The following is a 15,748-nucleotide window of genomic DNA, read 5'->3' on the forward strand; positions in this document are numbered from 1 at the left end:
ATCCCCCACCTACCTAAGCCACTACCTTCTGGGGTTTTGTCAGCACTAAAAGGAGCAAACTATCCTAAAGACATGAGCATACTGGATTTACTTTCATCATTGTGTAAATAAAAAGTAAATACTTTCTGTAAATATAAACAAACAAGAAAATAAGGAAAGCCCTCACACTTAACACAAAATTTAGTAACTAGATAAATATGACTACTTTTTTCCATTTTAGCCTTAGACCGCAAAGTACCAGTGTTGAGAAGAAGCCATTCTGGGGAGAAGGTGGGCTTGCTGGTAGGAAGCCACACCCAGCGACCAGAAATTTATTATGACTCAGGCCAGTTCAGTTTAATGAGAACACAGTCAATGATGGAAGAAACAAAATAAACTTACAATAAAAATATATTTATGAAAAAAAAAATATTTATGAAGCAGTTTCAAGGCAATGGATTTAGCTAGATTGGCACTGCTCATAAGTTCCTTTTTAATGTGCATATAGGGTCAGAGAGAGTAAACCTAAGGAAGAAAAGTTGAGAAACCTACAATCTGGAAGCAAACCAACACTGGAAAACTGTGTGAATTCACTGTGAATGGTGGAAAATATAGAAAATAACTATTTGGCAGATACGCTTAACCAGTGCATTAAACTCATGTCTCCACCATCACACACATTATCCTCTCCTATCATCCCAGGGGTTCTGTGCCAGTGTCACTTTGCCTCCAGGGGACCTTTCGGGAGGTCTTGAGACAGTTAGGGATGCCATGAAGTCTGTAGTGCACAGTCCAGCCCCAACAGCACGGAATGAGCCACCCCCAATGGCAGCAGTGCCGTGGAGTCAGGGAAGACCATCTGCCACCTCACCTGATCTGCGGGGTCACAGCAAAGCACACATGGGCCAGCTGGTCAGCTACAAGTAACTCTTCTGCAATTTCTAATGAGGGATGGAACGTTCCAGAGTGCATCATCATGATGTGCACCTCAGACTTAGGTCAGCTGTAGCTCAATAAAGTTAGGGGAAAAGCTTCCCGTATTTTAACAGATAAATAATGAGGTATTCTCCTCAAGGCATCTAATCCCAGCCTGGAATGCCGCTGACATCAGAGCTGCACACACTCAACACACGTGACTCTTAGGAAACAACCAGCTTCCACTCCATCCAGGCAGCCGTGTACTCACAGACTCGGTTCCGGGATTTGTAAGTGCAGGTGTAGAGGCTGCAAGGCCTTGCAGGCGTGGATCTCGGAGTCTGGAACCTTCTCCACAGTGTCTTACATGGAGAGGCTTGAAGAATGGCCCTCAGGTGACTCATCATCGCCATCTTTAGCTTAAAATCTTGATCAACTCCCCAGTAGCTTGCAGGAACCTAATAACCTAGAGGCAGAAGGACAGAGGAGGCAAAGCCTTGAACAACAGAGGTGCCAAGCATGTGGAAAACATCATTTAGATTGTTTGTATGGGGAAAGGGGAGGTAAATATGGCAGGAGTGGAGTAAACCGGAGGAGGGTGGTAGGAGATGAGGTCTAGAGGTAGTGGATGCCGTATCAAGGAGACTTCTAGGCCATTGTAAAGGTTCTTTCTCATGGTTTCTCAGCTTAGGAATTGTTGACATTTTTGACCAGATAAGTCTGTTGTAAAGAACTGGTCTTTGCACTGTAGCATGTTTAGAAGCATCCTTTGTCTCTACCTACTAGATACCAGTGGTACCCTCCATCCAACTGTGACAACCCAAAATATCCTCAGGCATTGCAGATTCCCCTGGAGAACAGGAGTCACCTCTGATTGGGAACTACTGCTCTATGCAAAATGGGAACACAATGAGGTTTTTGGAATAAAGGAGGAAGTTAATCTGATATACATTTAAAAAATATCATTCAGGGTGCCCTATTGGAAAATGACCAGAATGGAAGAAAGCAGCAGGGACCCCATTCAGGATAATCCAGGGGCTGCAACTAAGGATGCTGCAGTGGACGTGATGGGAAGTGGCTGGGCACTGGCCTGTATCTTGGGGACACAGCCTGTAAGATGTGAAAGAAAGAAGTCAAGGAAGACTGGCAGATTCTTGGCCTAAACAGTTCGGTGGCAGGGTCTGGGGAAGAGGTGGCAGGCACCATGTCGGGCTGCGAAGGTGGCAAGAAGCAGCCTCTGAAGCAGCCCAAGAAGCAAGCCAAGGAGACAGACGAGGAAGATAAGGCATTCAAGCAGAAGCAGAAGGAGGAGCAGAAGAAACTCGAGGAGCTAAAAGCAAAGGCCGTGGGGAAAGGCCCCCTGGCCACTGGTGGAATTAAGAAATCTAGCAAAAAGTAAGCTGCTCCTTGTGCCTGAGGCAATGATGACCCTTAGTTCCATTCCTGTTTAAACACCTGGATTCCCTGCCATGATATCTGTTGCCGCCTATAGCTAGAATGAAGTGTTGTCTTGGAACCTGTTGTACATTTAAGAATAAACTTTTGTAAAAAAACAAAAACAAAAAAAAGGATGGAGTTGCCATGGACTGAGATGGGAAGGCTGTGTGTGGAAAATGCTTTGGGTGGGAAATCCATAGATCAGATTTGGGTATGTGGAGTTTGAAATGAAATTCCAATAATTCAAGTGAGAGAATGTGGTAGAATAGTCTACCTCGTGGTAGAACGAGGATGAATCCCTGAACAGAGAAACAGAACCTGGCACGGGAGCAGGTGAGGAGGGAAAGATGGTGCTCTTATTGCTAATCCTACTGGATTTGAGGTGCTGGGGCGGGGGCAGGCGAGAGGAAAGGTCTAGGGAGAGTTGGCAATGCCACGCTGGTGCTCAGGAGAGATTGTGAGGCTAGAAAGAGAAGGAAAATCCCCTCCCCCAGGGGTAACAGGTGTCATTTTGTTGTCTTTTTGTTTAATCACTAAGTCGTGTCTGACTCTTGTGACCCCATGTACTGTAGCTTGCCAGGCTCCTCTGCCCATGGACTTCTCAGGCAAGAATACTGGAGTGGGTTGCCAGTTCCTTCTCCACAGTATCTTCCTGAGCTAGGGATGGAACCCACGTCTCCTGAATTGCAGGCGGATTTGTTACACCTGAGCCACCATGGTGATTAGGGAGGCAAGAGAGAACAGTCAAAGGTAATCAAGGAAGGAACAGAACACGCAAGGTCAGGGGCCAGGAGGGCTCCAGGGAAATCCTAATAGGAAATTTAGCTAATGTTAAGGTGTCCTTGGTGGCTCAGACAGTAAAGAATCAGCCTGCAATGCGGGAGACCTGGGTTCAATCCCTGGGTTGGGAAGATCCCCTGGAGGAGGGAATAGCAACCCACTCCAGTATTCTTGCCTGGAGAATCCCCAAGGACAGAAGAGGTGGTGGGCTGCAGTCCATGGGGTTGTAATGAGTCGGACTCAACTGAGTGACTAAGTATAGTACAGGCTACAATACCTGTAACAATACAAGAGATTATTTCTGTCAAGTTATATGCTTCAGAAAGATCCTTATCAGAAAAATGTTTATGAATTTGCACCTAGAGTATAAACTGCAAAATTTAGCATTAAAAGTAAACTGATACTCATTATTAAACAGGCCATGGGTGAATCCTGGAAGGTATAAATGTACAGTATTCTCAAGCTGTATTTTGTTATACAGGCACAGGAAAGATGTGCCCATGACGTGGATGGACCCCAGGGAAGGTAAGTTTTCTGTGCTACATCCCCTTTGCTATCATTGATTATTTATATATGTTCTTAGATTTTACTTACACCTTCCTTATCTGCTGTTTGCAGACAGAAATCCATGAATGAAAATAGATTCCAAAAGCCTTTTAAAATAATTTGTAGATTATTTATTAAATGCCTTGGCTCTCGATCTCTGCCTGATTAAGCCATTTATATTTTGCAAAACAGAAAAAATTAACCCAACTAAAGGTTATAATTACATTGAAAACAAATTTCTTTCTTATCAAATGGACTGTTGACTTTTTGCCTTCTGATTTAGAAAGGAAGATAGCCTTTTCCAATTCTCTGAAATTTTAATTGTATGTTTCCTTATCTTGACTGAGAAAGATCTGCTTCCTCCTCTCACTCACTTCTTTCAGAGTATGATCCCAATATGGGGTTATCAAAGGTTAAGTTTATAATTGTTTAGTGCACTGCAACTAATTGCTCCAGTGGAATTTCCCTCCTTCCATCAGATTTCCTCAATATTCATATTTAGTCAAAAGGAATTCAACTCTTATTGTACTCCAAGTGTAAGTGGTGGCAGCCTTTTGCCTGGCTCCAGGAACATCAGGGCAGATGTGCACAAGCATAGCAATGGTGCTCTTGCTTCTTTCGGCCTTTAGGTGAATTTTAGACCTGGCATTGAGTTTAAATTTCTGAGTAAAGTAAGAAAGCCTTAGAAAGTTGACAGGTTTTCATTTTCAAAATACTCAGGAACAGTGTAGCTCTTCATTAGGGCCCAGAAGGGGAGGAGGGGGAAAGCAGGAGATGAGTGAACTTTGGTAAGCTGTGGACTTCAATGCAGGCTGAGAATAGAGACCGTTCTGAGGGATGTGCAGGGGCAGCTTATGGGTAGGGTGAAAGCTTTCACCAGATTCCCGAGTTCTCTCCATATTCCATCAAGAATTTTAAACAGCACAGTGGAGATGACCAGATTGTCAGCAAAGGAAAAAAGGGAAGCAGAAAGCAATGTGGTTTACAGTGGGTGACAGAGAATGAATCCTACTCAACATAACATGAACGCATCTTTGTTATCTCCCCATGTTTTTCAAGCTTTTCAGCAAAAATAAACAAGAGGAAATTACATTAATAACAAGGACTTTCCAGCATCCTCAGAGAAGTAGCTTTTACTTTATTTATTTTTTGGCCTCCCTGCACGTTAGTTCCCAGACTAGGGATCGAACCTGTGCCCCCTGCAATGGAAGCCCAGAGTTTTAACCACTGGACCACAAGAGAAGTCTGAGAGCAGTAGCTCTTAACTCATGCCACAAAGAATCACAGCCACCAACAACATCTGTATTTGGTAGACTCTTCCCCTCTAGCTCCAGGACTGGACACAAAACAAAAACAATAGAAGAACTGAGGAGTAGAGAAGGCTTAGACATGGCCACAAGACATAGCTGCTGACCCTCTGCTCTGGGGGTGGTTGTGAATCCGTCCATAGCCCTTGGCATAGTCAGGGAGAAGATCAACAATGCAGATGTGACTGAATCCCAGTTGGCTGGGACTCGATCACTGAAACTGCAACCCCCTCACTTCCCAAACTCTCTGGGACACTTGTTCTACTTTTAAATGCACAAAACTCTAAGAGGGGTGTAGTTTTCTGGCGACTCTCATAGCGGAGGAACAGGATTAGAGGCGGGAAGGAGTGATTTCCTGCTTCTTCCCCCTCCATCCTACAGAGGAGCCCTGCCGGGACTGGCCATCTCTAGAGGGGCCAACAGCTGTCCCGGGTCCGGAGCCCACTGCAGCGCATGGTAGTGTGCAGAAGAGGATCCCTGCTCTCTCTGCTAGGTAACGCTCCCCTGCGCTCACGCTCCACTTAACCGCCCGACCTTATCCGAAGATTTCCCAGAGCGGAAACCCCTCTGTTTGCCACCGGGATGCGAGGGTCATGCGTGCGGCCATCTTGTCTACGCCCCCTTTCGCCTAGACACGCCCCTCACGCCGCAACACGTCACTTCGCTTATCCTACGTCACGGCCCCGGGCGCTCCGCCCACGTCCCGACGAAGCCTGAAGTTCCCCCGCCCCCGGCCACACTCCCCGCGTCGGAGCCCGAAACTCTTCTCCGCCCAGCCCTCCACCTGCTCTTCACCCTGACCCTGGCTATACCTCTGCTGCCATCGCTCCGGGCTCCCAGCCGCGACAACGAGCCTGCGCGGTAAGTTGGTCCCGCCTCTGGCCTCCGCCTGGACCCACCCTTCTTTGGCGCTGGACCATCTTTGTCGCACTCCTTAGAGCGTCAAAGCCACGCCCCCACGGACCATCCACGTTCACGGTACGTCCTTACGTTGCGCCTACACCAGGGCCCGCCTTTCTCTTACGTCACTTGCGTCTTGTACGCCACTCCTCGCTATCGACACTCATCGGAATCCTTTCACATTCCTTTTATCCCTCGGGTCATGCTTGTTGAGCTGACACCACGCCACTCCCTTTGTGCTTATGTCTCTTCTTCCACTCTGATAGTTTATCTGCCCTCTGCCTGAGCTCACACCCCGCAGTCTCGACCAACTCTGTCTTGCGCTTCTGAGCGACTGTGCCACGCCCTTAACGTGCAGATTGAGTCCAACATTTTCCGGTCACGCCTCTGTGCTACCCCTAGGCCACTCCCCTCCCGACGTGGCCGTCGCTGACGCTCCTTCCCACGGTGTCCAGGCCCGTCCCTCAGGTCCCTGCCGCACACAAGATCCTGAGGTCTTCGTAGATCACACTCCGCGCACGCGCGTTTCCTTGTATTCCGTCGTGGCCACTCCCTGGAGTCCCAGGACATCCACTTCTGGTTACACTCTTGGCAGATCCACGCCCCCTGCTCTCCCCTACTTGGCCGAGCCTGATCTTGAGAAGCCTCAGAGAAGCGGGCGGAGCTTACGAATTTCTGGAGGAAATCGTCCAGGTCTCAGAGCTAGATGTTGGCGGCTTTTATAGGGTGAAACGAACTTGCAGGTTTCTGCTTCTCGCCTAAAAATAAGTTTGCTTCATATTTCTGCGGGTTCCAAACACCACAACCCCAAGAGCAGAAACCGGGTAGGAAAGGTAACTGAGGACCAACTGAAACTATGTTCCTACCGGTTCACCAACCGAGTTTAAATAGCGGGCTGCATGGATTAAGCACACTCCTCTACTTCCTAGTGTCTCCTTCGACGACTTTTTAAGGTACCTGGTGCCCTCCTCGGAGAAGGCAATGGCACCCCACTCCAGTACTCTTGCCTGGAAAATCCCATGGACGGAGGAGCCTAGTAGGCTGCGGTCCACGGGGTCGCTAAGAGTCGAACACGACTGAGTGACTTCACTTTCATTTTTCACTTTCATGCATTGGAGAAGGAAATGGCAACCCACTCCAGTGTTCTTGCCTGGAGAATCCCAGGGACGGGGGAGCCCGATGGGCTGCCGTCTGGGGTCGCACAGAGTCCGACACGACTGAAGTGACTTAGCAGCAGCAGCAGCAGTGCCCTCCTGCTGTGGAGGGCCTGTGAAGATAACACCACACTTAGATTTCTGCTTGTGGACCCCTTCTTTGAGAGGTCTTTACTGTCTCGGTTTACAATTCTGGGTCCACAGAGAAAAGAGTGAAGAGGTTATTACCAACTTTTTTTTTTCCTTCCTGTCCAGAAATCTTTGAATGGGCACTCCTAGAAGAAGGGCACTTTCCATTAGCCATTCAGTTATTCATGCACTGAAATCATATTTATGGAGTACTATGTTCCAGTGCCAAGGGAGACTTCAAGGAGCTTATAGCCTGAGGTTTCCCAGCTTGGTTTTGGATGGGATAAGAATTGAAGAGAAAATTAGCTAAGATGTGGTAAGGGGGTTGGTTATGGGTGGAAAAGGACTTGGTAAATGCCTCTCTTTTTAAAATTGAGGTTTAATTGACATATTACAATATATTGGTTTCAGGGGTACACATAATGATTCATTATTGATATAATTGTGAAATGATCACCACAGTAAATCTAATAAACATCCACACATAGTTACAAATTTTTTTCTCGTGATGAGACATTTTAAATCACTCTTTGCAACTTGAAGATATACAACACAATATTGTTAACTGTAGTCACCTTTCTGTACGTTACATCCCTATGACTTATTTATTTTATAAATAAGTGTAGCTTTTCACTCAATTCAGTTGCTCAATCCTGTCGGACTCTTTGTGACCCCATGGACTGCAACTAGGCTTCCCTGTCCGTCACCAACTCCCGGAGCTTGCTCAAACTCATGTCTGTTAAGTCGGTGATGCCATCTAAACATCTCATCCTCTGTCATCCACTTCTCCTGCCTTCACTCTTTCCCAGCATCAGGGTCTTGTCCAGTGAGTTAATTATTTGCATCAGGTGGCTAAAGCATTGGAGCTTCAGCTTCAGTGCAGTCCTTCCAGTGAATATTCAGGACTGATTTCCTTTAGGATGGACTGGTTGGATCTCCTTGCAGCCCAAGGGACTCTCAAGAGTCTTCTCCAACACCACAGTTCAAAAGCATCAATTCTTTGGCACTCAGCATTTTTTATGGTCTAACTCTCACATCCATACATGACTGCTGGAAAAACCATAGCTTTGACTAGACAGACCTTTGTTGGCAAGGTAATGTCTCTGCTTTTTAATATGCTGTCTAGGTTGGTCATAGCTTTTCTTTCAAGGAGCAAGCATCTTTTGATTTCATGGCTGCAGCCACCATCTTCAGTGATTTTGGAGCCCCCCCAAAATAAAGTCTGTCACTGTTTGCATTGTTTCTCTGTTTGCCATGAAGTGATGGGATCAGATGCCATGATCTAGTTTTTTGAATATTGAGTTTTAAGCCAGCTTTTCCCCTCTCCTCTTTCACTTTCATCAAGAGGCTCTTTAGTTCCTTTTCGCTTTCTGCCATAAGGGTGGTGTCATCTGCATATCTGAGGTTATTGATATTTCTGCCAGCAATCTTGATTCCAGCTTGTGCTTCACCCAGCCCGGCATTTCTCATGATGTACTCTGCATATAAGTAAGAAAGGTGACAACATACAGCCTTGACATACTCCTTTCCCAACCAGTCTGTCGGAACCAGTCTGTTGTTCCATGTCAGGTTCTAACTGTTGCTTCTTGACCTGCATACAGATTTCTCAGGAGGCAGGGGATGTGGTCTGGTATTCCCATCTCTTGGAGAATTTTCCACAGTTTGTTGTGATCCGCACAGTCAAAGGCTTTGGTGTAGTCAATAAAGTAGAAGTGGATGTTTTTCTGGAATTCTCTTGCTTTTTCTATGATCCAGAAGATGTTGGCAGTTTGACCTCTGGTTCCTCTGCCTTTTCTAAATCAAACTTGAACATCTGGAAGTCTTCGGTTCATGTACTGTTGAAGTCTAACTTGGAGTACTTTCGCTCATTTTGCTCACCACCCCCTGCCTTTGGCAACCCCCAATCTGTTCTCTGAATATGTGAGTTCAGGTTTGTGTGTGTGTGTGTGTGTGTGTGTGTGTTTAGATTGCATGTATAAGTGAGATAATAAGGTATTTGTTTCCTTTGTCTGGCTTACTTCATTTAGCATAATGCCCTGCAGGGTCATTTGTTTGTTTTTGAGATGCAGTTTTTCCTGATGTTTAGTCCCAATGGAAATCCTAATTCCTCACCATAATGATGCTATGAACTAAGTAGGAAGCGAGTGTCTTAAAGAATTTCATACAGATCCCCTCAATGTAAACTGTTGCCACAGTAACAAAGCACAGTTCATTAAATCAATTCTGTGAACCACCCACACTTTCCTGTTTATTTGAGATCACAGACCTTTAATGATATGGCTTAGTCAGGGCAGCTGTTTAGATCATTATTCCCCATGATGGCAAGTAAGTTTCAACTCACATGTCGACTGACTGAATAAGTGCATTGGAGTTTTGTGATTGAGTCCAGGCTCAGAAGTAAAACGTTCTGTAATAGATTAACAATGTCTTTTGTGGGTTCAGGAACTGCAAAAACTTATCTGGCATCTCCGATTTGTAGTAATAGAGGTCTTACATGCATGTCTTTTAGGCAGTCTTCAGAAACATTTCTTACTGTAAGTTTTTGATGATTTCATACAGTAGAAAGATCAAGGCCATTGTCACTGGCCACAAGTTAAGGGCAAAAACTTTGATCTTTTGATTACTTCATGTACTTTGTGTATCAACCAGAATGAGGGTAGCTTAAGCTTCTGTTATGAAAATGAGAGCATCTAACCTAAAAGATGCAGGGCCCCTCTACCTCTTTGTGCATGTGTACTCGGTCACTTAGTTATGTCCAACTCTTTGCAGCCCCATGGACTGTAGCCCACCAGGCTCCTCTGTCCATGGAATTTTTCAGGCAAGAATACTAGAATGGGTTGCCATTTCCTGCTCTAGGGGATCGTCCCAGCTCAGGGGTGGAACCCACGTCTCTTGCGTCTCTTGCATTGGCAAGTGGATGCTGTACCTCTGTGCTGCTTGGGAGGGCCTTTACCTCTTTATGGAGGTTGACAACAGCGGTACCTAGTGGCAGGGCTAAATATGATCGGGTAACACTAACTGGCAGTCAGATACAAGATTTAAGGGTGGAAAATAGTACTCCATAGAGCATGGTTACAGTAATTTTAACCCCCCCAAAAATATCATGAGAAACCATGAGAAAACTCTTAATACAATACCCAAGCAGCGTTGGAAATGTCAGTAAAATCTTGTTTTTATTGCATAGGACTCATTTTTTAAAAATTCCTATTTTTAAAAATTTTATTTATTTTCATTTCATTTCATTCATTTTTATTTATTTCATTTCGTTTTATTTTCATTTATTTATTTCATTCAATTTATTTATTTTCATTATTAATTTCATTAATTTCATTATTTTATTTCATTTATTTTCATTTATTATTTATTTCATTCATTATTTCATTCAATATATACTTCATTGACGTATAATTGGTTTACAAAAATGTGTTAGTTTCAGATGTACAACAAAGTGATTCAGCTATATATATATTTTTTCATATTATTTTCCTTTATAGGTTATTATAAAATATTGAATATAGTTCTGTGTAATAGCAGTAAATCCTTGTTGCTTATCCACCCCCTCTCTTCTTTGGTAGCCATAAGTTTGCTTTCTATGTCTATGAGTATTTTTGTTTTATATAAAGATTCATTTGTAATACTTTTTAGATTCTACATAAAAGTGTTATCATATCATATTTGTCTTTCTCTGTCTCACTTCATTTAGTATGATAGTCTGTAGGTCCATCCATGTTGCTGCAAATGGCAATATTTCATTCTTTTTTATGGTTCATATCCCACTGTGTCTCTATACTACATCGTCTTAAGCCAGTTGCCTGTTGATGGGCATTCAGGTTGCTTCCATGTGTTGGCTATTGTAAATAGTGCTGCTGTGAACATTGGGGTTCATGTATCTTTTCAAATTAGAGTTTTCATCTTTTTTCTTTTTTTTTAGTTTTCTTAAGGAATCTGCATCCTACTTTCCATAGTAGCTGCAACAATTTACATTCTACATGGGACTCATTTGAATATATTGATCTATATGGACAAGATGAGACAGTCACATATGCATTCTGTTTATGAAAGTGTTCTTTAAATTGCTACCTTAGGAATATAAAATTGGCAGAATTATACTCACTTAGTTTGTCTGAATTAATCTTTATTTCTAAAGATTAGTGATTAACTTTCTCTGAAGCTGAAAATTGTTACCCTGTGGGGGTGAAATAAAGGTTACAGTTGTTGATTAACGTACAAAATTTGACTAGCCTTCGAATATTATAGCTTTGGGATTTTTTTCTCATCTAAAAAGGGCATAAGGTATGGGAGTGGAGACAGAAGTTTTCCAAAGCCCAGGGTTCCTGATTTGTCAAAGTACTGGGAGTTGTCTTTCTCTGGTGGAGATGGTCAAAAAAATTGCAGTGTACTTCATGATACTTCATTTCCATGGTCTTAAGTGCCTTAGAATGCCTATTTATGATTGAAGTAAGTCAATTCAGTTTTATTATCAAATATTCATGAGCCATGAGAAATGCAAATGAAATCCCTACCCTTCAGGAACTTAAAATTTGAAGGATCCAGAAGCAAATCATGTTGGCAATAGATCCATGTGCAAATGTGAACAAAATGCTGTGGAAACACAGGACAGAGAATGAAAAGTTAGTAGAGTGGACAGGTCCACAACAAACAACAGCTAAGAATCTATAGCAAAAAGAAAAGAAAGATTTCTCAAAGGAGGTGATCATTAAGATAGACCTGTAATGGTGGTTAAAATATTTAAAGATTAAAAAATGAAAGCTCACATAATTCAGGTTATTCTAGGTTTGCAAATTACCTGATTGTGACAATGAAGCAGAGCAATCAGAGTTAAAATTTCAAAGCTGCATTTGTCCTCCATACTACATCTTGTTTTATCGCAGGTAAATGGAGCATACATATCCCCCACATGCATTTACAGCTCTGATGAACTTTAAAAGGCATCTTATGTGAGTCAAAAGACCAACTCATGTGTTTTCTTTTCGTGTGATCTCATATTTAATTCATTCTCCAGATCAGTAGTTACGTGCCGAGAAACTGCTTTCCAGTAGTAGTGTGGAGTATGACAAAGCAAAGAGAAATCAATTTCTCTTTCCTGTCTCAGGAGACTCAGTGCCTTTTGTATTGCTCATGGCAATAGTAGTCTCAACTTTTTATCTGCATTCTTGAAACTCTAAACATTGCCAGTAATAGGGCCATATTCTGAATGTTTGAAACCACTTTAGTTGTCATCATTACCACTGTTACTGATAAATTATTAAGCTCCTATTTGTGAAATTGCTGAAATGATATGAATTTGATATGAGTTTGATATGAATTTTCTGGAGGTTTAATACTTAGAATTGTGCATGAAAATAAAGACTAAGTATGTGCAAGATTTTGAAAAATGGAAGAAAAAACCCCACTATGTTGAGAGTCAAGAACGATAGCATCTAGTTCTGTGTTCACCTCTTTTACTGAACTCTCAAGCTCTTTAGTTGTTAAAATCTTTTTTAAGTAATCTTCTTTAACTGATCGAGACCTTGTAAGAAAGAGTCTTCATGTTTTAAGTCAAGTTATTGACAGTATCTTATTTTATCATTAAACGTTTTCTTTTTCTATTCATCTGACAGGACCTATAAAAGGCAATATTTTTAATCATTTCAGTTTTGGCTGCTGTTTCTTTTGCTAATGACAAATACTTTCTAATTTTCTAATACTTTTCTAAATACTGGGGTATAGAAAAAACTGCTATTGTAGACTATTTAGAAAATAGAATGAGATCACTGTACATTTGTACTTGTTTTGTCATGTGGCCAGAACAGTATTCCAAGGAAAATTCATAGCCACAGGTGTTTTCATATTAACTGAGAAAGATTAAAAATAAATAAGCTTATTAGCCAGTTCAAGAGTTATAAAAAGAACAAAAAACCAGTATGATGGTGAGAGTAAAGAATAACTGTAAAACTGGATGAATCAGGAAACAGAGGAATTAAAAATTAAATGTAAGATCTTTGATTAACCAACAAAAAGAGTAGGTAAATCTCTGGAAAGAACAGTGGAAAATGAGAAAAAATTAATATGTAACTGGGAAATATAAAGGGACTATAACAATGTATGGAGTATTTTATGAGATATGTATTGTATGCAGTCTATGAGAGGACTGGAAAATCTTAATGAAATGAGTGCTTCTCTTGGATATTGTAAACAGCGAAAAGGGAAAGAAATATGAAACTTGCAATTAATGACATTATAAGAAAGTTTTAAAATTAAGAGCTCTTCCTCCAAAATATATATAGTCTAGATTCTTCAACTCTGAATATTTAATTTCTTGTGCATTTTCAAGTATTTGTAAATGTAGATAATGTTACAAAACGTTCTGTACCATTTTTCAAGGTGATACGGTAAGGACTGGAAAAAGGAATCAGCACTTGAATAGGAACCTAAATGGTATTCTTCTATGAAAATGGATTTAAAAAGCTAAAGAAAACAAACACAGCAAATAAGTCCAGAAGAAGGTTAGAAGTAATCAAACTAAGCTTATCTAAGGATTGGATCAACCTAAAGAAATTTTTTAATATAACATGCCAAGTGGTAAAAATTCTAGGATCATATTAATAGATATTGAAAAGGCAGGTGATAAAATTTAATGTCAGTTATTGACAAAAGGAAATTTTCAGTAAGTTAGGAGTAAAAGGTGCTTTTATCTTACGATATATCAAATTTAAAGTGACTCACTGGGGGATTCCCTGGCTGTCCAGTGGTTAAGACTCTGTGCTTTCATTGTCGAGGGCATGGGTTCAATCCCTGGTCAGGGAACTAAGATCCCACAAGCCACACTGCACAGCCAAAATAAATAAATAAATAACTATATTAAAAAATGTAAAATGACTCACCAGATCCCGTGGGGAGCAGCATTCCCGTTAGGGTGAGGAAGAAGACAAGGGCCCATGGGATTCCCACTGTGATGCTGCCCTGTTCTCACAGGGCCACTACAATGAGACCAAACAACTAATACCATCACAAGAGAACGCACAAGAAGATTCAAAGCTAAGGAACGTGTGTTTTAACTATTAAAATATATTCACACTGGTCTTCCATATGGGTAGTATTATAGGCATTTTGTACTTTTCTCTTCTTGCTTCTCTGTATATACTGTACATAACTTCTGTTGCCCTTTTCTCTGTTGATTTTTAAAATAAGGCAACAAATATTGAGAAATCATAATTCAAAAGAGAAGACAGCTTCTTCTCTTTTCAAATGAATGGCCTAAATACAGTTCACTGTTTTACTGTCTGCAGTCCTCGTAAGTAAAAGCAAAAGAGATACTTGATATTTTTATGAAGTCTTAAGGCTAAAGCAAGACTGAATCAGATTCCTATCTCTCCAGGTCTTTACTATATGCAAATCATCAGTTTTGTTACAATCTCTATCTATTCCCTGCCACCCTCCTCCCCGCAGGATGCCGCTATCTGGTCTAACATTTCCTAAGATAAGTTCATCTAGTCTGACTTTGTTTTCAGGGGTTAGTTATTCAGGCCCTTCCTTCTAGGAAATTTCCGTTTCCCCTAATAGTGAAATTTCTGGAATGACTGGGTTAACTTTTGGCCACGTCTCTCTCTAGTACAACTTTTCCTGACTCTGTACCCTGGCAACCGAGGTGAAGGAGATGAAGAAAAGCTCCTTAAGTGGAGTTAGCTAACAGCAGTGGGTCATCTACAATAAACTGTCACCCTAACCAGGAAGGGGAAATGAGAAATGTAGTTGTTGATATTTTCCTTGTTGTTTCTTTAAAAATCCAAATTTTCTATTTAACAGTGGGGTCATCCAGTCTGATTTTTCCATTCGTGGTTTTTAAGCAACAAGGTAGAATTTGGGGACTGAACTCATGTAGAGGTGGCGTGGTAGAGAGGAAAGCCTGCTGGGGGCTTGATTGGCATCTGTAGAATGTCCACGAGGGGACGGTTCTTCTCCACTCCACTCACTTCTCCACTCAGAGCATCTCTGAAGTTTTGTTACAATGTCCGTTTTGACCAGTGATGACCCAAGACATAGTCCGGTTCAGCATAGTGGAGATAGGGTTCAGCTGTAAGTCATCCAGGCTGGTAAAGCAACACCCATTCCACTTCTGTTGCCACCAATGCCTTAAACACTGGATTCTTGGTTTTCTCATATGTAAGATGATTATAATGCAGCAATGTGGGGTGCTGTTTTGAGGATTAGACAAATAATCCAGCGAAGCTAGTTCATGGTGAAAGTGAAAGTTGCTCAGTTGTGTCCGACTCTTTGTGACCCCATGGACTATATAGTCCATGGAATTCTCCAGGCCAGAATACTGGAGTGGGTAGCCTTTCCCTTCTCCAGGGGATCTCCCCAACCCAGGGATCGAACTCAGGTCTCACGCATTGCAGGTGGATTCTTCATCAGCTGAGCCACCAGGAAAGCCCAAGAATACTGGAGTGGGTAGCCTATCCCTTCTCCAAGGGATCTTCCTGACCCAGGAATCAAACCAGGGTCTCCTGCATTGCAGGTGGATTCTTTAGCAACTGAGCTATCAGGGAAGCCCCAGTTCATGGTAGGTAGTTCCTAATTACTGTTGTATAACCGCACTGA

The 15,748-nt window shown here is 42.2% G+C and overlaps 2 protein-coding genes across 5 annotated transcripts in view; one reads left to right on the top strand and one right to left on the bottom strand.

The window, feature by feature from the left end:
* Positions 1-6,782, bottom strand: part of LOC122689552 (carbonic anhydrase 5B, mitochondrial-like) — a 35,905-nt gene extending 29,123 nt beyond the window's left edge. The window contains exons 1-2 of one of the 4 annotated variants that reach the window (XM_043896105.1): positions 5,777-6,474; positions 1,166-1,360 (exon numbers count right to left, since the gene is read on the bottom strand). In XM_043896105.1, coding sequence (XP_043752040.1) covers positions 1,166-1,307 — 142 coding nt within the window. In that variant the 5' untranslated portion in view covers positions 1,308-1,360; positions 5,777-6,474. Of the gene's footprint in view, positions 1-1,165; positions 1,361-5,776 lie in introns of all 4 variants that reach the window. The other 3 variants (XM_043896101.1, XM_043896102.1, XM_043896103.1) reach the window with 3 other exon arrangements.
* On the top strand, positions 2,099-2,293 carry LOC122689553 (translation machinery-associated protein 7-like). Its single transcript, XM_043896106.1, has one exon. The coding sequence runs from the start codon at positions 2,099-2,101 to the stop codon at positions 2,291-2,293; it is 195 nt and encodes a 64-aa protein (XP_043752041.1).
* Positions 6,783-15,748: the final 8,966 nt, after the last annotated feature.

Source organism: Cervus elaphus, chromosome X, assembly GCF_910594005.1.
Source record: "Cervus elaphus chromosome X, mCerEla1.1, whole genome shotgun sequence".
In the NCBI taxonomy this organism is placed as follows: Eukaryota; Metazoa; Chordata; class Mammalia; order Artiodactyla; family Cervidae; genus Cervus; species Cervus elaphus.